Raw genomic sequence first — 20,670 nt, 5'->3', positions numbered from 1 at the left:
GTTAGACACTCACTAGCTATTCTTAGAATTGCTGTTTGCATTAGTCAATACTTGACCTTCGAGTGACTGGGTGGGGTTAGCCATATGTTTGTATGTGCTCTGATATTTTTAATAATGAAAATGTTTCCTACAGAGAATTTTTCTCCTGCTCTTTGTAGTTTATTCCAGGAACTGGATCTTTGATGTGGCTAGGGTAATGGAAAGTTTTGTGGTCTGATTTTATTTGTAATTATCCACTTTTAACCACTACATTGTGATGTTGTGCAGTGAACCATTGCTATAAGACTTAGAGGAAGATTCAGAGATATCCTGAAGTATGTGGTTTGATAACAGAGCAGACAGGCAAACTTAATGCTTTGAAGGATGTTTATAGCTCACATACTGTCTCTGTGATAGTGAACTCTGAAGAACTCTGAATTATGGCATAAAGATCTCATATTCATAAAGATTAACATGAAATCATAAAGATTTCATATTAAAACCCCTTTTTGAATAATTTTTAGAATATCTGTCCAAGGCTAAGAAAACAGTATAAGACTTTGGATTCAGGAGAGAGACACTATCTCTACTTTTAAGACGAGGCTTAAAACTGGTTGCAGCAGTTGACCCACCCCTCCCCTCCCTTAGCGTAGTTCTGCTGGAGGTTTCTTAAAAGGGAGTTTTTCCTCCCCACTGCTGCCAAAACGCTTGCTCATAGGGGGTCACATGAATTTTGGGGTTTTCTCTGTTTTCTTTGTATTATTGCAGGGTCTTTACCTTGAAATATAAAAAACCTTGAGGCAACTGTTGTTGTGATTTAGCGCTATATAAATAAAAGTAAATTGATTTGAGTTGAAAGCTGTAGATAGGATGTGACTCAGTCTTTAAAGCTTGAAGGAAGCAACTGCAGTTTGTCATGGCATTGAGTCTGTGACCCAGTGTTTTGTGTTTGATTAAGTTATATTCCTCGATTATTTGTTATTCATGGCTGGGTTTGTGTTTATACTATATTTGTTGTTCTATCTCCTAGTTTCGCTCACTGTGTCTTCCCTGTGTTCCACAGTGCATCATGTCAGTCATGTCTCAGTGTCTAGTCCGTGTCTCTGAGTCTGCGTCTCTGCGAATGTCTCATGCTTCCTGTTTTACTTTGATAGTCCTTGTCTTATGTTAGTGTATTCTGCTTTGCTTCCTTTGTCTTATTATGTCTGATTTGTCCCAGCTGTGTTCCCACCTGTTCACCATCCTCTCATTGTCCTGCCTGTGTATTTAAGCCCTGTGTCTTCCTCTCTGTGCGTTACCTGTTGCATTTCTCTGTGTTCCAGGCTCCATGTCTCAGGTTGTTATGTTTTATGTCCCGAGTTTCTAGTCCCAGGCTTTTGTTCCTTTGTATCACTTTAGTTTCACCCAGTTTAGGTTTTGTTTCAGTTTAGTTGCTGCCATGTTCAGCTTTTGTTTGTTTCGTTTTCCCCACTGTAATTAAAGCTCACTCGCAATACGTCATTTGTCAGTGCCTGCACTTGGGTCCTTTCTCAGTTCAGTTCAATTCAATTTTATTTACACAGCACCAAATCACAACAACAGTCGCCTCAAGGCGCTTGATATTGTAAGGTAGCCCCTACAATAATACATACAGAGAAAAATCCAACAATCATGTGACCCCCTATGAGCAAGCACTTTGACGACAGTGGGAAGGAAAAACTCACTTTTAACAGGAAGAAACCTCCAACAGAATCAGGCTCAGGGAGGGGCCACAGCGCCCTTCTGTGGAACTAGCTCCCTGTTGAGATTCATCTTCTGTCTAGTTTTCTTTCCGTTGAACCAAATGAATTGTGGCAGAGGTTTTAACAGGTTTCTTTCTTTTAAAGGGGAGTTTTTCCTTCCCACTGTCGCCAAGTATGTCACCACAGGAGGTCGTCTGATTGTTTGGGTTTTCTCTTTATTATCGGGTCCTTACCTTACAAACGCACCTTGTGGCGATAGATTTGATTTCACGCTATAAAATTAAAATTGAATTAAATTTAATTGAATTTACTTTTGTCTTTAAGTGTGAGGTGGGAGCAGTTAACTGGTTCCTGCCTGAGGATCTCGGGCCATGCACTGGTTGGCACAAGGTTCCAGTGTATTCTGGAACAAGGCCACAAAGAGCTTTAAGAGTAAGAAGCAAAATCTTGGAAACAATTGTAAAACTAATGAACAGCCAGTGTAGAGTCAGTAAAATCTGTGTAATATTTTTAGACACTTTCATTAGTTCCTGAAAAAAGTCTTACTGCTGCATTTTGAGTGATTTGAAGTCTATTGATCGATTTTTGATTAATAGCTTGTAAAAGAGCTTTACAAAAATCTGTCCAAGAGGAAAAACTGAGTGCTAAAACTCAGTGTGTATTATACCGACCCTCAGGTGGTAGTACCAGGGATCGGGTGACATTATTTACATGTTTCTCAAAAATGGTTGTCGTGTTGTCATCGTCGCCCTCTTCTTCCTCCTCCTGCCTGGTCTCTTTAGGGATCATCTGTCTCTGTCTCAGCCTGTCACATCAACCTTCTCTGCAATCTTCCTCCATGTTGTCTGGACCAATGATAAGAATTTCTGGGGTGTTTTCTTAGTTTACTTTCAAATTGCCCTACTCAGTCATTTCAGTTGCTAAATTAGCTCGGTCTCGAGCCGGAGCGATAAATAAAACATGACTTTGAACATACCTCCGCTGCAAAATTGCCAGACTACTGGCAGATTCAAACCCAGATCCTTCCTCTTGTGAGGGAGCATTGTTTATCACTGCGCCACTTTGGACCCTGGCATGTCACAAACAGTGCATATGAGCATTTCACATACAAATCCAGGATTAATCAAGATGTTTTTCACCAGATTTACAAGTTGAAATAAAAATGACACATTTTTAACCCGTTTACACTTCTCTGAAACAGTTAACTGGAAAAGCAAAGGTTGAATCTTACAACACAGATTTCTTTATTTTTTTAAGTGTGCGTGTTAGTCCCCATAGGGAAATAGTTCCTCTGCATTTAACCCATTCACCCAGTGAAGCAGTGGGCAGCCACCAGTGCAGCGCCCGGGGAGCAGTGTGTAGGGATGGTACCTTGCTCAGGGGTACCTCAGGGTAGCCGTTCAGTGGAGTCGAACCCCCGACCTTCCAATCATGGGGCCACAACTCTACCTACTGAGCTATCCCTGCCCACTATACAAAGGTCAAACATTTGATGCACAGTAGCGATCAAACCTCAATTTAAATGCTTGCCACAGTGTGAGCTGTGATCCTGTGGTGAGTCCTGAAGGTACTCCAGGTAGGCTGCAAGCAGTGATTTATAATAAAACACAAAAAACTTTTGACTTTTTGTCATCTATAAAGTACCTTTCAAATGTTTTAAATTAGAAGATTATCTAAAAATCACAACTAATCAAACAAAAACCTGGAATTTAACTTGAATCATTATTCATTCATTTTAATTCATGTGGCGTCTTTCATCTTATTCTGGTTTGTTCATCAGCTTATTCCATTTTATTAAACATTGGCTGCACATGATCTGCTAAACTTCCAGTTTGAACTAAACCAGATTAAAGCAGATGCTACCCTGGACTGGTTTTGCACCAGTTAGATGTTAGATGGTCCTCTAATCAATCATACATTGCTCAGCAGGCATATTTAGTTAAGGTTGAAATTAGGATGAATTCATATTTTTGTAATGGCCTCAAAAATGCAAGTTTTCCCCCAGAAAACAATGTGAATGGATGCCGGGTGGTTGGTGTGTTCATGCATTTTACTGTTTAAATAATAAAACTAGGTCGATATGTGTCAATATCCCCTCGCAGGTGCGAGACCGAAGAGAGGAACACCAGGCGTCTGGAGGAAGAGGTGGCTCTGCTCAGGGAGACCAAGAGGACGGCAGATCACAGCAGCATGATACTGCATGCAGAGGTTCACCGCTCCATGACAGAGCTGCAGGAGATGCACCGGGAATTTGAGGTCATTAAATGTTCTTCTGTCTTGCCTTCTCATTCATTTGTCTTTTTAACTTTGCTCTCTTTTCTGTCCTCCCGTGCTTTTCCATCTGCATGCACAGTAGTAACTGTGTTCCAAAGTAGAAACTAGCTCACCCCTATAACTTCAGCGAGAACATTCAGGGTCCCTGGAGGCTGCAAAACTCAGTAATTCTGAGACAGAGTAGAGGAAGAAGAAGCGAAGAGGCAGGAAATTACAGTACCTGCATGTTTGGAGGAATGAGTTGACATTTTCTCGTTGGTGCTGGATTCAAACTGTCATCTTGTAGTGGCTGGAAAAGAGAGCAGAAACCAGCCCCTACAAGTCTATAACCAGTTTTCACACGTTTCCACTGCAAAAACATTGTGGTGCCAAAAAGCTGCCATCGGCATGGAACAAACTTAAGGCCTTTGAAGCCTTTATTGTCAGTGACTGTGGAAAAGAGGTACATGATGAGGCACATTTTCAAGGGACTGTCTATTAACTGCATCTGCTGTCTCGATCTCTCACATTAAAAACAGGATGAAAAACAATTTCCACACAGTCTTTGTTTGTCCCTTCACTCTGACCTCCACAGATGTGCTCCTCTCGTGAACGCTACATGACCCTTAAGTGGTTATGATATATAAAATGTGTGTAATAGTCCTATTTAGATCTCTAATTATAGGAATACTTGTTATAATAACACGTAAATTATAAGTGATCTGTTCCAACCTCGACATAATAGTCCTGTAATGACTGGGTGTGCATGAGCACTTTTTTTCCTTGTGTGAGAAACACTTCACAGTGACCTCGTCCGTCCCTCCTCCATCTTTTCTTTCCTCCCTCCTTATCTTCATTTTCTCATTCCTGCTGACTAATACTCCCCTCCCTCACTTTCAGGATCCTTTCGTGCACACACATATGCATAAATGTGGTATTGATCCCTGCTTACTCTTCCTCTCCTTGTCTCTCCACATGTGTTCCCACTTTTTTCTCCTTTGCATTTTACTCACCTTTTTCATTCAGAATTTATTTTAATCCAACTCTCATCTCTCTTTTTGTCTCGCCTGTATTTTTTACCATCCTTCACCCTCCCCTCTCTCTCTGCTCCCTTTCTCTCTCCCTCCCCCTGGTTGGCTGTTTTGCAGGCAGCCCGGGCTCTGCAGCTGCAGCGGGCCAGCTCCTGTGATGCTCTGTTAGCGACGGCCACGGCAGCAGCAGCAGCAGCAGGAGGAGGGGAGGAGGAGGATGGCACAGGGATGGAGCTCACCCAGCTCCTCGACCGAATCAGAGCGCAGTGCGAACAGAGCAGACTCCCCAGCCCGGGGGAGAGACACCTCGGCCTGGGCGCCATCTCAAATCCAGCCCCCGGCTTGGTCGGGCCTCCTCATGCTGGAGCTGGAGCAGCAGCAGCATCCAGAACACACAGAGGAGCCCTCAGCGAGGTACGCATCCACTCTTACACAATCTTCACTTGTCTTTTCTGAGGACAATGGTCCTGATCTGTGCCGGTCCGACACACCCTCAGGACCAACTCCAGGCTGTCCCACAGGCAGGGTGATGCATGTGCCCCGCTGGTATTTGTTGACTGGGGTAAAAAGCTTGAAACCTCTCCTTCCTTGCTATATGGCCTGTTTGTGTGCAGATTGTGTGTTTGTCTCCTTTCTCTCTTCATCTAAACACAGTAGTGGTGGTCTGTGTGAATGATCCCTCACCTTCATTAAATATTTACAACCCAAAATACAACCTAAGCATCCTCATCCTGTGTCTAGTAATAGCAGCTTTGTTTTGTTTTGACGTTTCCACTCTTATTTTAGCTCAGCTGGCCTCTTTTCTGGGAAAAACACAGTCCAGAAGCTGTTTATTATTCCACAGCACCATGACTTTGGTCTGACAGCAACAATAAAGTGCCTTCGCCAAGGGCTGAGAGCGACCACGGCACTAAATCAGGGCAGGTTTTATTAAATTCTGCTGTTTACATCAGACCCACTAACAGCAGCACAATGCAGCAGTCAAGAGCTGACAACACGGCAATAAAAAATCATTCAAAGATTCAAAGACTGCGTTTGGCTTGTTTCAGAGGAGTTCTTCTTTTCCTCTAATCTGTAGGAATTAAGGCAAGGGACGTTTGCGTAGCTAAAATGAATTGTTTTGTGGGGGTCGTGAGCAGTTAATATACTTTAACTGATTTATCAATACATGGACAACTGCTTCTTGTTGTCCTGTTATGTGTGGATGTGGACTCCAGAAGTCAGACTAACACACGGGCAGGTGGAAAACTCAAAGAATACCTTTAATGAGTACGTGTAGACAGTTCAAGGAAAACAAAGTCCAAAAGGTAACTAAATCCAGAAGGAGGAAAAAACAAACCAACCAGGAAACAGGACAGGAAGGAATAACAAATGCACCGACAAAGGACTGACTGGGCTTGTACACACACTGAGGGATAATGGGAATTGGACACAGCTGTAGGAAGCACAACAAATGGGGAAGATGAGACGAGGGGAAGTAAAGTGAATGCAAGGCGCAAGGACAGATGACTTATCAAAATAAAAAAGGAGGTGAAATAAAACTGAATGGGGAAACAGACACAAATGAACACAATATGGGGGAATTACACAAAAGTGTGAAACTAAACTCTAAACTACCAAAAACTGAGAATGGAACTAAACTGAAAAATATATAAAGAACAGTACAACCGAAGATTATAACCAGGAACTAAGGAACAAAGGAAGACTAAGAATTGCCAGAAGACATTCAGATAAAACATCTGGACTTCTTTAAGTTGCTTGAAGACTTTTCACCTCTCATCCGAGAAGCTTCTTCAGTTCTAAGGTCAAATGGTGGGGAGTCCCAGATTTGACCTTAGAACTGAAGAAGCTTCTCGGATGAGAGGTGAAACGTCTTCAAGCAACTTAAAGAAGTCCAGACGCTTTTCTTTGCAAGCTCCTTTGACTACGATGACCTGGATGACTGAGAACCTTCACAGACATTCAGATAAAACAAAAATACAAAATCTATAAACTTAAGACACTCGGTCCGTTACCCAGGACCACAACTCCCTGTACAGCATTAGGAGCCTCTGTTCGTATTTTACCTGCTAATTAAACTAAGCAAGCAAAAATATTAGAAATTAGGATAGATTATTTGCCAAATATGTATTTGGCAAATAATCTATCCTAATTTCTGCAGCTCTGCCGAATAATTATCTGTTTTAGATCTTAAGTGCACACACCAGAGTTTACGCTCTGTGTCTACATTGTGAACTGCCTGGTTCTGGAGATTTTAGCTGAGTAGACATCAGCATTTGCTTCTGCACACTGGACAATCACTTTATGGTGTTCAAAGTGCCAAAAATGACATAAAAAGCGCAGCAGTAATAGGTTATTTCAGAGACAGTAATCTGGTTGCTGAAACAAAGTATAAAGAGCTCCACAAGACAGAAAGATAATATAATAATATGTAGGTTTAATTTTAGGAGGAGCTGTCTGGATACCGTGTAAGAGTATACAGAGCAGCCTCGTTGTCCCCGGGAACATTTACAATGTTTACCTTATGAAACGTCAAAGTCTGAGTGCAAAATAGACTAAAGAATCCAAACCTCCATCCATGCATGACTTCTGTCATCACGTTCAATGACAGTAAAGCTCTTTAAGCTTAAAGGCGCCAATTGGAGTTGTCTCTGAACAAACAAAAGTTTATATTTAGATTTTCTTAAAAGCCTGGATTGGAATCGCAGCAGATGCAATTCAAGCTTTGTATAACTGTAATAATGTCAAGATGATGTCATATTCTGCAGTTTTCTTGCTACTGGAAATGAAGATGAAAAGACTTTCCATAGTGTTGTATAAGTGAGGAGAATGTGGTGCACTGATGTTTCACGGTATGCAAGCGTGAGTCTGACCAGGCAACAAACAGCATTATGCACAAATTAAAAACATAACAGGATGAAAAGAAAAGCAAAAACAGGAATAAGAACAAAAAACTCTAGAATTTTAAAAAATGTACCGCATACGAAAGCAGATCAAATGCAAATATTTACCCAAACACATGTCAACAGTATATAAAGCACACACATGAATGAGCTGTTCCAGAACAATAATGTTAACCCAGTGATATAATACACATAATAATTTAACTCCTAGAACAGATTTCAGCGTCAACATGCTCCACATATAACGGCCCCATTAAAAACTCACTGATATGTTCTTATGTAATATAACACAACACCAACACAACCTCTTCTGTAAGAGTTTTTATTTGGATTTTACTGCTAGTGCTTATCTTCTGTTGGATATAGTTGATATATGTGTATGATGTAGGTGTCATATATAGCTCGTTTCAAGTGTATGCTCAACTTTCAAATAAAAATCTATGTATATGCAAGCATATGTAAGTAATCCCTTTTAAATCCACTGTCAGGTCAGGTCTTGTTTGCCGGTGTTATCATCAATGAGCTGCTGATTTCAGCTAATATTGCCCTAAATGAATGTCTCCTTGATTAAAGATCATTTTTTAAATTTGTTGCAACTGATAAATGGAGTCAGTGAAGTAACAAATTATACAGGAAGTATCTTGCGTAACTTTGTTTTATCTGTCAAAATATTGTCATAAGTGCTGAGACAGCTTCACCGCTCTGCTGCGTTTTAACGGGGCGAGGACGAAGGGTGTGAAACGCCTCACAGCTGTACAGTGTGTGGACAGCTGTGTGTACACGCTGTCTGTTTACCTTGCACTGAAACACACATCACCAAAGGCACCACCTGTGACTGCTTCGCCTCTGTGTTGTCTGACAGTGCCAGTGGGAAAAAGTACTTACTCATGAGGTGTGTGTGTCATTGTGTGAACAGGCCTCTGTTTCGTTTATATAGTACAGATATTAAACCCAACAATTGCATCTCATCAGCTACTTTACATTAACACAAATATGAAACCACTTGAGTGTGTTCTATAAGGGAAAAATAGGTAGGTGTGTGAGTGTTTGGCGAAGAGGGTGGTGGTGCTGGGATTCGCACCTCTTTAAACATCTGGCTCCCCTCTCGTTGTGCAGGAGGAGGCAGCGTGGGCGCAGGTGAGCCTCGGCGGCGCCGCCCTGAGGGAGGCACGGGCCGAGCTAGCCGAGGCCAGGAAGCAGTGGCACTCGCTGCAAGTGGAGATTGAGACCCTACATGCTTTGGTAAGAAAAAACAAATATCTGAAGTTATCATTCACACTGTTAACACTGCTTCAACACCACACGGCAGACTGCCTGTGAAAAGACGACAATAACAAGAAAAAATACTGTTTTTGCGTAATGGTTCAATTTAGCAACTAAAGGGAGTTTTAATACATCTGTGCCAAGATATGCATAAGGTTTCTATCTTTCAATCAACGATACTTTATTATTATTTCTTCATTTTCAGAGCTGCTTTCATAAACATTGTGTAACTGATTCCATAACTGCAATTCATGGAAAATCTAAGGAATGAAAACTGGAATAAAAAGAAGTAAAAGTTATGAATATAAAAAAAAACCTCATTCAGTTTAATTTCAGTTCAGTTTATTTAATTCCCAACTGCTGCTTTAATGCAATTTTACATTATGGATGTGAATGAACCCACGGAATTAGAAAAAACCCTCTAAAGATCAGACAAACCCCTGTGAACTGTGGGTTGGCAATGGTGGGAAGGAAGAACTCATTTTTAACAGGAAGAAACCTTCAATAGAACGAGGCTGTCATGGTTGGCTGTGTGGCAGGCAGGCAAGCAGGAGTGGTGGACCCAAAATGCAGAACTCAGACACGGAAGTGAGACTTAAAGCGCAGCTTTATTGCTTGGAGAAACCTCGTACAAACTAAACTCACTAAAAGAAAATAAAGGTCGTAATAGTGGAACTGAGGACTGAAACACTAGACACACGGAAGCAGAACACACAGCTAGTTGAAGGTACGACACTAACACAGAGAAACACAGGGCTTAAATACACAGACTGCAGTAATCAAGGGATGAGAGACAGGAGGGGAACACACCTGGGAGAAATCACAGCTGACGAGACAGGGAAACGTAAACTCAGCACACTCACATAAGACACAGACCTTCACAATAAAACAGGAAACTCAGACACAGGGAACCAGACAAGACGCTGAACTGAACAGACAGATTCACAAACAGACGGGGTGACACCATAGACAGACGGGGTATAGACAGACGGGGTGACACCATAGACAGACAGAGATACAGACGCAGACTCAGAGGCAGACCGAATATAACACTTAGAACTCAAACAATAATCATCATCATAATAATAAACTAGAAAATGATAATAATAAACTTAAAGCGCTGGGTCACTGACCCAGGACCATGACAGAGGCTTAGGGAGGAAGAGCAGTCTGCTATGAACAGTTTGAAGGTGAGGAGACAAAGAGAGGAGCATAGAAAGACAAGAACAGCATAAAACAAGCATTAAACTGCTAGTCACCTGATCCAGCCCTAACTAAGTTTTTAGCCTTGTCAATTTGATACACAGAGCAGCGTAACATTTCCTCTTCTATGTACAATGCTTTCTAGAAGCACCTAATTATTAAGACTGGAAAAAGAGTCATGACTTTAATTTTGCTGGTTGATGATAAATTAAAAAGCTGCACAGAATCCCCCTTAAATTTAAAAACGCTGAGTTTTCCGTCGTCTAACCGCTCCATCTGGAGAGCTCTGAGCGCTAAAGCGTTTCGTTTCATTGTTGACACTAAAGTTTTAAAAGTCTTGATATATTTAGGTGAATTTGTAAAATTGTTTTATTTAATATCATTTTGAATTCACTGCATTCCTTTTTAAGAAAACAAAGACCATCAAGTCATGATCCAAACAGGTCTTTATTCTCTGGCGTCTAGGAGAAAGGCCTGGAAACGTCCCTCCAGCACACCCAGAGGCTCTACTCCAGCCAGCTGCAGGATCTTTCCCAGGTGATCGCTGGGCTGGAGAGCGAGCTCGAGCAGGTGAGGAGCGGGTTGGCCACCCAGCGTCAGCGCCACAATCAGCTTCTCAACACTAAGATGAGGCTGGAGAGAGAGATTGCTACTTACCGCCGTCTGCTGGAGCGCGAGGAGGGAAGGTGAGCGCGAGACAAAGGGCGAGGAATCTTAAAAGAAGACAGGAGGGTTGTTTGAGCTGGAATTTTGTGGTTTTAGAGTTCTTCCTTGTCTTTACAGTTTAATGAAATGTCTTCCTTGAGAAAAAGAAAAAGATCGCGCATCAAGCAGCAGAGTCTGACAAACTTGGCACGCGCTTTAGTGCCGTGAGCAAGTTAGAAGCGTCATTGTCAGAAGTAATGCACAAAGTAAACAAAATTACTTCTTGTTTGTTTTCTTTAACTTGAGCTGTCAAGCTTTTATGAGTTGACACTTTCAAATCTTAACCTTTATCTTTTGGATTATATTGAATTTACCTGAATACAAATTCAAAATCCACAATAATTGCAAGTTGAGACGTACTCAGGCCCTGCTCTCCGCCCACACAACATAGTGGCACATAAACATTTCTGTTAAACTGAAATGAAGATGACAAACTCTCCGATTCATAGCCTGAAAATCCAGCTGTGTCTTTAATTACATGAGCTGACAGAATCCAGACAGTAGAGGCGTCTTTGTCTGGCTTTTTCTGCAAGCGCCAAGTTGTTTTATAGGGGAATATTCAGCTCACCTGACGGGGCCTTTAATTATCTCCTTCCATTTGGACGCTAGACTCTTCTGAGATGCTTCAACACATTTGCTGCATCAACCGCACTGCTGACGTTTTATAGCTAGGAGACATCACTTTGACTTTATGCCACATAGGTTACGGGCAGAGTGGAGTGCTGCCTTTGATTTGTCTAATCTCTTTAGATTAATGACGATGATGCAAGGACGGGCAGGACGCATATGAAATTTCTATTGTTTAGTCATATTTGAGAAGGGCGGCATTGAGTGGGATAAAACACAAGAAAACAAGAAAAAATGAGAGAGCAGAGCATCTGCATGCATTAAAAACAAGTCTCACTGAAGCTTCAGCACATAAAACCACTGAGGTTTGTGAAATGGGTATTTACCGAATAAAAGCACAAAAGATGATTCTGAAAGGTCGCGCCACAATACTTTTAGATCATCTGCTCAGTCCAGAGAATACATCACCATTGTCTTTTGCACCACACTGTGTTAATATCGCAGATGAATTGTTAAATAACAACAACAGAAGTCATGCTCGTGTGTCAGTGAGGTTGTAGGACACATTGCACTGTGCTGCATCATTTGGCTCCAACTGCTCTCACAACCTGAGCACACACTTTGGATGGTCTGTCCAACTCACTGTTAGCATGCTAACATCTGCCAACCTTCACAAGTACGCAAAACACAAAGCAAACTTTTTAAAATGATAGCGCAACGTTACCAACAGTAATGTCAGAAAAAGGTAGTTCTGCTGATAATAGTTCCCAAATTTCTAGAAACTGTGGCTCAGTTTCTCCAAACTCTGAATACAGACTGCTTTGTCAAAACTCCACACATCAAAGGCCTCAAAACAACGCTCTCTCTATTCAAACTGAATCCTCCCCCCAAAATAATACACACTGCTGTTCTATGCTTATGTCTTATAGAACATCAAAGAAACGCTCGTGTGGTAAAAACATCAAACCGTGTTTTAATGGCTATATATTTTTTAAACGACTTATTATAATTTCCAGTTCTTTTGATTCTCATATTCATCATCCGCCTTCCAAGTGTGACGTTACGTTCTTCATTTGTGCTCGTTTCACCCACTGAATTGTTCTTCCAGCGGAGTTTAAACAGGCGCAACATGAGCGAGGCTAATTGGCAGTCAGGATGTTACATTTTGATGTCCGGTGTGTGCAGAATGATGACATCTGAGCGAGACTGGGAAATGGGGTTTGAGTGATGTTACTGTTACACTTCATGAGCTTCGTGTTTTCCAAATTGTGTGCATAGTTGAAAATGAACCTCCAATTTGTAAGATTGGGGAAACCTGCAGTCGGCTGAGACTGAAGAAGTCACTTGGATGAGTGACGAAACGTTTCTCCCACTGAAAACTCTACGTCCAGGTGAACAGAATCAAATTTTTTGGAACATCTAAAAGCAATTTTTAGTACGGATTAACATCTGAGGATTTCCTTTTTGACAGCCCTAACAGAGGTGCTGGTTTGAGGCCTGGTTTTATGTTTGCCACGTGCTTGCTCTTAGAGGATTGTTTGGTGGGGTTTCTTTACAGTATAAAGCACCTTGTTGTGAATAAAATTCCATTCAGTTGTTTTTTATTAAACCTGTTCATGTGTTTCCAGTTGGCCAAACTTGTTTAAATTGATACTTTTTTTTGCCTTTTCTGTGTTTATCCTCCCACAGTCTTCAGCTAATCTGCTTTTCGTTTCACATTAGCATAAAGGATGGGAATTTCCTGGGAATTAAAATGACATAATGAAAGCAGATGACTAAGAAGCAGTTGGGGTGGTATGGAAGTATCAAACGACTTGAAAATTAGTAGTAACTTCAGGAAGTTATAATGGCTTTAATTGGAGACAGACCTCCTGCCTGCATAAACATGTATTAGCAGTCGTGGCTTCTACATTACTGTGGATATGAACGCAGAGCGGAGAGCTAACGACCAGCAGTCTGGTTACAACCATAGGTGCTGTATCCTTTATTCTACAGAGAAGCGAAAGTAAAGAACTGTGAACTCATGATATGACAACTTGGTGTCAAACATGGAAACAATCAGACTTCAAGGGATATAGTGCCGCCACAGATCCCTCCCGCCGTCCGAGTCGTACATATATTACACATCTTTACGTCTTCATGTGCCTGCAGATACATGGGTCGTACTGCACAGCCGATGGTTCTGCGGCCATGGAGGTCTTCAGTCGTGGAGCCAAAGGAGAATGGACTTGAAAATGGTTTCAGTGACCTCGCCGTTACTCCCGACGAACCCAAGTCAGAGCCCCTCCCTGACATACCTTCACTCCTCCCAACAGAAAATGGGCTGAAGAAAAGCATACTGTACAGACAGCGAAGCCTGGTGATACTCACAGGTAAGACACACATTTACCTCGCTGTGCGGAGCAAACCAGTCCCTCTTTGATTTAAGGTGTCTCTCATACAGTGTGTCATAATTAAATGAGCCAATGTGACACATTAGGCCTTGTGCGCCCATGTGTGAGCCACCTCTGGCAAACCAGATCTGGGCCACCAAAGGGCCGTCATTCTTTGCGGTATGTGCAAAGAATGTGTAAGCATATTGTGTGGGCCAGATCCGGGCCATACAAATTTTGCTATGTGGGAATTAGTGTTTTGTCTGCAAAATATATTGATGAAGCTAACAGAGCTCGATAGCGTTAGAATTTAGCACTCCAACCTATTTCTTTTTAATTATGGTGACTTCTGGCTCCAGAAACCAACACAGTAGCTTAAATGCTAACACCAAAACCGGCAGGTAACGTCACAGTGGCTATGTCCATCTTTTATATACAGTGTATGGGCCTCATCAGAAAAATCAGCTGTGCAGCACTGAGTGGGACATCTCACATCATACTGACAGAAAGATAGCCACCATGTAGCCGCCATTCCTCCATTTTTCTTTTTATTGAGCCAAAACCCTTAAAAGGACTTAAACACAGGACACCAGGCAGGCAGACGGGGAATACTACAAGAGATGTCAATGGACTTGAATGTACAGGGAAAAAATAACAAAAAGCTCTGCAAATATGCTGCGGGACATTTTGATTACTGTATAAATATAGAACAGGCAAATATAGTGTGTAACATGAGCCCGGTGTTATGTTCAGCTTCAAAGGAGAGGTTCAGGTAATTTCCATGGGAACAAATGATATGTAAATGTCTTTGGGTCGCATCGGTAATCTTATTTTTTGGCCAAAAAGCTGACGTCTCATCATTTCGGTGCATTCCTCTTTATTGATGGAAAAGTAGTGACACGCCTACTTGTTGCAGTCATTTCTTATTATGGTTTATCTTTAACGACTTCTCGCAGAGCCAGAACTAGATAAGGACTTGCCAATCTCCACTGTGAAGACTCAGGAGATTCTTCAAGGCAATGTGGTGCAAGAAAGCGCGGAGGGTCACGGCACCATTGAGTAAGTATTGATCGCTGTGCTCCCACTTGGCCTGCAGTCAGTGCTTCTGCTTCAGTCTGAAACCTAGGCATTTTCTAATAGTAACCGCTAATTACATCACACAGATAAATCCCTATTGCAAAAACATCTTACTCATGTAATCTCCTGAAGCTTTAACACATTTCAATTAGAGTCTTTATATTAGTTCACAAGCATGCAGTCATCATACTCCACTCCCCGGCGACGTCTAGGCGAACAGAAGAATTACCTTCACACATCGAACGAGTTAGGAGAAACAAAAACATTTAGCTCACAAGTTCCCATGAGTAATTCCTCACTGGGTTGCATGGGAATTCTCCTCCTTTAATGGCCTGTGTTTGATGTGGAGGTACTCGCCCGGTATGCATGCTTCAGGGCGTGACACCTGTTATTGTTGGACGAGACATGGGTGGAAATCTTTGTTCGTGCTTCAGGTATTACCAGACCGAGACACAGCCACGCATACACGCTTGCATAATGTCCTCAGAGAGCCGCAGATGCAAAGAGACGCAGTTGCTCTGCCAGCCCAGCAACTATCGGTCATGTCCTCACACTTTCTCCTGAGTGCGCTGTTGTTTGCTTCAAAGATCCTGTTATTTTCTACATTTTGCAGGTGACCGCGCTTGCCCACATCAAAGATGGACGACCCGTGTTTACTATTTTGTTGTGCTATTGCTGGGAGGGCCTCTTGCATAGTTTGACCTTGTTATTTTTTAATTAGACTAAACCTCGCCCTTCTTCCCTCTCTAAAGATAACAAGTAAGAATGCACCCTGCTGACTTATGTGTGCATATTTGATTGGCAAATAAGATTAGGCTGATGTCAGCAGCTGACTGTTGTGTCACATTCCAGTTTCATGCTGGTTAAATGTTCGAAACGTGTGATGAAGAGCTGAAAGACATTCCCACAAAAAATGGAAAAATGAACAAGAACTAAATAAAACTGTCTGTTTAAACTAATCGGCGTTGTCAGGAGCAAAGGAAGTGATCGCAGTGATGTGGCAACAGCAGAGAAAGTCAATGACATTCAGTGACTGAAAGTGATGAAGGGTAAGATAACTACTGGCGACAGCTACCAACATCAGGAAAAGTGACTGATTGATATATGACGGGCTGTTGATACATTAGCGTAACCTAGGTGACCAGAGCCTGAAATATCCACTAGTGTGCGGCTCTTAACTTCAAAGCAGTGCACAGAGCTACTCCCTGAGTGAGGCGTCTGTCTGCAGTTACTGAGCAAACTGGTGTTTCGTCTGTAACTGCAGACTTCAAATTACTAGTATACTAGGAGATAATTGCCAAGACATTTTTAGATTAACAATCCATCAATCAATCACAGTGAACGATCTACAGACAACTATCACCTGATGTCTTTCACCCTGCTTATACACTGCCTTTTAGTGCATGGCTAATTTGTTTGACCTTACATAGAAGCTCGTTTCTAGTCCAGGCAGACACTTGTTCCCAGCAGAAAAGCTCTGAAAAACCTGCTCCGTACTGCCTGATAAGACCAGACAGCCAAGGACACAATTAGGGAGTAGCTGGTCAAACAGTGAAGCAAGGGGCTGCTAGGAAAAAAGAAAAGGTGTAGATCAAACACAAAGCTTCAAGCAGAGTAAATATTACATTTCAATCAGGAGTGATTATTTCCATCTGATGTGGGAAAAGCAGCAGCGAGATCCCAGCGAATAAAAGAGTCTGCATCAGTCACAACGGACGAGAGATGGATGCAGATGCAAAAGCAACCGTGGGCAGGCTGAAGCAATTAAAAACATGTGATCGGCATGGGATATCTGGGATCTAGGTGGAGTGAATTATTTTTTTTATATGTGCTGGTTTCTTTTGTTTGGTTTTTGTTTTGTTTATCAAGACGAGCCCTCACCACTAAATTTGTTTTTCACTTTATCCAGAACATCTACAGATTTTAAAAGAGATCAGGCTTTCTCCTGGCAACCCATCCAAACAAGTCATACTTGTTTTGTCTATTTCTAATTGAACTCTCATGAACCTTAACATTCAAGTTGCTGACTGAGGCCTGTGGGGTCTAAACTGGAGCTTTTGTGTTTTTTGCAGTTTCTCTGAGCACTGCACGTCCGACCTCGGTGTGGATTCGCTGCGGCGTCCACTCCTGGGAAAACGGACAACGTTAATGTTTTCCACTTGTGAAAGTAGAGCAAAGGATTTCACATTGTTTGGAAATGGTGTGATAACTTTTCCCAGAATGATGGGCACCAACGATTGCTTGTCTGAGATCATTGTGGGCTTTCTTTGTCATTATGTTAACACACACATCATTGCTCCAGACCATCAAACTGTCAAAGCCTCTGCTTTTACGGCATCACTCACAACTGTGTTTGTAGAGGTGCTGATGATTAAATCAAGTGGATTTGATTAGCAGTAATGGGCTGTTACTTGGAAGCAGTCCTGTGAAAACTTGTCTTGATGCATGCTCAATCATCCAGGTGAGGAGGTCCCAAAAAAAATCTGTTTATCTGGATGTAGCGTTTTCAGTGGGAGGAACGCTGGTTTGACTGGGGAGTCAAGGAACACATTTACATGGAAATCGAGGAGGAGGCCTAAGGGTACATCTTTCACCATATTACAATGCTGTGAATGGTGAATGGTGCATATGACCATTGATCAGTAGTCATGGCAATTTACATATTAATGATCATGAAACTGACCTCACAGTGTTGCTGGTTTCAGTCATTATGCAGATGTTCTGTTTATAAGGAAACCTGCAGCCAGCAGAGACTGAAAAGTCACTTGGATGTGTGGTGAAACAACATGTCCAGAACAGAATCAACTGTTATTATTTTAAACCAACGTCAAATAATTTCCCTTTACTTTTGCATTTATATGCATTCTGAATTGTTTGAGTCTACCCCCGAACGTAAAACCCATATTTTAATAAGCTAAAACGACAGAAACGCTTAAACCATCAAAACTAAATAAAACTGACATGTTAAAATATTAAAGATGAAACTGAAACTATCGAACCCACTTTGGAAACCATCTGACACAAAAACAAACCAAAACAAACACACATAAATGTGCAACCTCTGTGTTTCAGTTTTCTACCACTCTGTTAGTTGACCCTGTTTCAGCTGTGACACACTTTAAAGTACAGTAGTGGGCTGAGGCAAGGTCTCTCTCTCTCCCTCCCTCCCAGACAGTTGTATCATTATGAATGTGCAGACAAATTAAAGGAAGCCCCAAATAACCCTTAGCATGAGAGGATCCAGAGGCTCTGTTGTGCAGTTTCAGAGCAGTTCGCTGACACGGCTTGGGTCTACTTGTCTCTTTAAAAGGAAGGGTCACTGTAAATCAATGGAAAGCTGATTGACTGTCTCCCAGAATATCAAAAGCCTTCAAAAATAGTTTGATGAGGATACAAAATGATGTGTTATATCATGATTAAAATACAGAGTGAGGGCGTATCTTCTTTATGTTTCACATCATGTCTTATCAAAGGCCACATCTAGGGCAATTCAAGCTCAGCACATTTTAGCATCAGCGCTCTCCGTCGCTGCCCCCTGCAGGCTCTATCTGTCTCAGCAAGGATGAGAATGAATGAATGACACTTAGATGAAAAGACAGATTTTCAAATTCAAAGAGAAGATGAGTCATTGCACAAACAAAAGAAACGTAAAGAGCCCGATAACGTTTTTCACAGAATCTGTTTACAGTTTGCATATTCACCGTTTATTACCAACATCTCCAACGTCTCTCACCAGGACAGAGAAGATTGATAAGGTGATAAAGCAGTGGGAGGGCTCCTTCTTCAGGGGGAATCCCAAGCTGAGGAAGAAGTCCGTGTCGCTGCGCTTCGACCTGCACATGGCCGCGGCGGACGAGGGGTGCGCCCAAACTAAACAGGACAGCCTCCCCGACGTGGAGGTGCGTCTCATCATGAAGAGATCCCGCAGCATCCCGACCATCACGCAGTAACTCGCTCACCGTTGGGCCCGAGCTGACACCGGTTTGCGGTAACAGAAATAACATTTGTGCCGCGACGGTGGGCACGTTACCACCCGTCACCATCGTGCTTAATCTGAAGTTTAGCTGATGAGCTCCCATCAGATCTCATCTTTGACAGGACGATCATTAACCATCAGGCTTTTGTGGTGACCATTTTTATAGTGTCAGAAAGACTTACAGTCATTACTTCACAGAGGATAAGTATTTAATATGTAAAACATATTTCTGCGTCATCATTTTAGATGAAGAAAAGCTTTCTTTGAACACTTTGTTTCAGTTAGGTTTCACTGGATTAAAGACATCATAACAATGACTCTGCTTAACTACAGCATTTAACCCTGATTAGCACCTGGTACAGGAAGCTGAGAGCACAGGTAGACTTGGATGGATGGAGACACAGCACTAAGAGCTGCTGTGAACTACCTAAGAGTGGATTTTCATGTTTTGGTAGATTTTCTGTGAGGGGCTGTATGAAAATTACAAAGTTTTGTTTTTTATTTGTTTTTTTGTAGGAATGACACATAAAATTTGTCAATGTCGCAGAATTGTTCAACTCCAGAGCAAAACGTGTGTAAAAACATCAATAAATAGATCAGAATTGGAAAATTGATGGAAGAATTTGGGAAATTTGCCATTTTCCCTTTTGATATGTGCATCGGTGACCACGTGAAAGTTATTTTCTCATCAGATCATTAGCATTTAATTTAGAAGACAGTGTTAGTCTTTAATCCTTCCACCGTGAGGTTTCTGCACTGGGAGAAATTTTTATCTGTTACAAAAGTGCAATTTGCACCATTTTTCAAAAAAACGTACACACTGACCAAAGAAGCCGCCTGATATTATTCTGACTGAAATAAAAATGCAATCAAAGTGTAATTTAAATAGCACTTTTAAAATAGAGTTTACAAAGTGCAAAAGAAAAAATCTGAGAAGGAAAACTTCTACTGAAAGTCACATGATGGACAAAAGAATCACTGTGATGGCTTTCAAATGTTTCTCCTGCATTAGGCACCAGTTAGTTTAACCTGTGGCCTAATCAGATTTTTAGGAGGGCCATCTGAGAGCTAAACCTACGTCTATTAACCAGCCGATATTCGTTAACACTGGATGGTTAGTAGATGGACATCCAGTCCCATCAGGTAACTTTTAATCGTGCAGCACACTTGAAAAAAACAGAAGTTGACCCAAAGGAAGACCAAATGAACAGCCCAGTTCTTTATGGGCAGCCCCAAAGTGCTTTTCAGTTATTCTGTGTATAAAAATGGATGCGTTAGAGGCAGTACTGAGCAGGAAGTGCAGGTGATCAGGTGAGAAATCAAAAGGTAGCGAATAAAACAGCGACAGGAAAAATATAAAAAGAATTTAAAAAAACACAAATCAAAATTAATAACAAATACTAATGATGATGTTGCGACTTTCATCTGTAGATAAAGCCGCGGCCGGCTGAGTTGGTTGTGTCCCTGTGACGCGCCTCCAATAATCCATAATGAGTCGTAGTTGTACTTTGCGCATTTATTTTAAGAACAAAACAAAAACAAACATTTGCGCTTTCAATCAATTTACAACTAGCGCATGGATTAACTGGTGTGCCAAAAAATGACGGTCAACAGAAAAGT

The 20,670-nt window shown here is 41.7% G+C and overlaps 1 protein-coding gene across 2 annotated transcripts in view; it reads left to right on the top strand.

The window, feature by feature from the left end:
• krt222 (keratin 222) overlaps positions 1–20,417 on the top strand; it is a 39,185-nt gene extending 18,768 nt beyond the window's left edge. For both annotated transcript variants that reach the window (XM_042219587.1, XM_005919260.3), the window contains 7 exons: positions 3,803–3,956; positions 5,102–5,398; positions 9,004–9,129; positions 10,819–11,039; positions 13,777–13,997; positions 14,954–15,056; positions 18,811–20,417. In XM_042219587.1, the coding sequence (XP_042075521.1) occupies positions 3,803–3,956; positions 5,102–5,398; positions 9,004–9,129; positions 10,819–11,039; positions 13,777–13,997; positions 14,954–15,056; positions 18,811–19,024 (1,336 nt within the window). In that variant the 3' untranslated portion in view covers positions 19,025–20,417. The remainder of the gene's footprint in view (positions 1–3,802; positions 3,957–5,101; positions 5,399–9,003; positions 9,130–10,818; positions 11,040–13,776; positions 13,998–14,953; positions 15,057–18,810) is intronic.
• The last annotated feature ends 253 nt before the right edge of the window (positions 20,418–20,670 follow it).

Source organism: Haplochromis burtoni, unplaced genomic scaffold (assembly GCF_018398535.1).
Source record: "Haplochromis burtoni strain Fernald_Lab_line unplaced genomic scaffold, NCSU_Asbu1 Contig_35, whole genome shotgun sequence".
Classification (NCBI taxonomy): Eukaryota; Metazoa; Chordata; class Actinopteri; order Cichliformes; family Cichlidae; genus Haplochromis; species Haplochromis burtoni.
The sequence above is the reverse complement of the archived record's forward strand: the minus strand, read 5'-3'. Positions and strand labels throughout refer to the sequence as shown.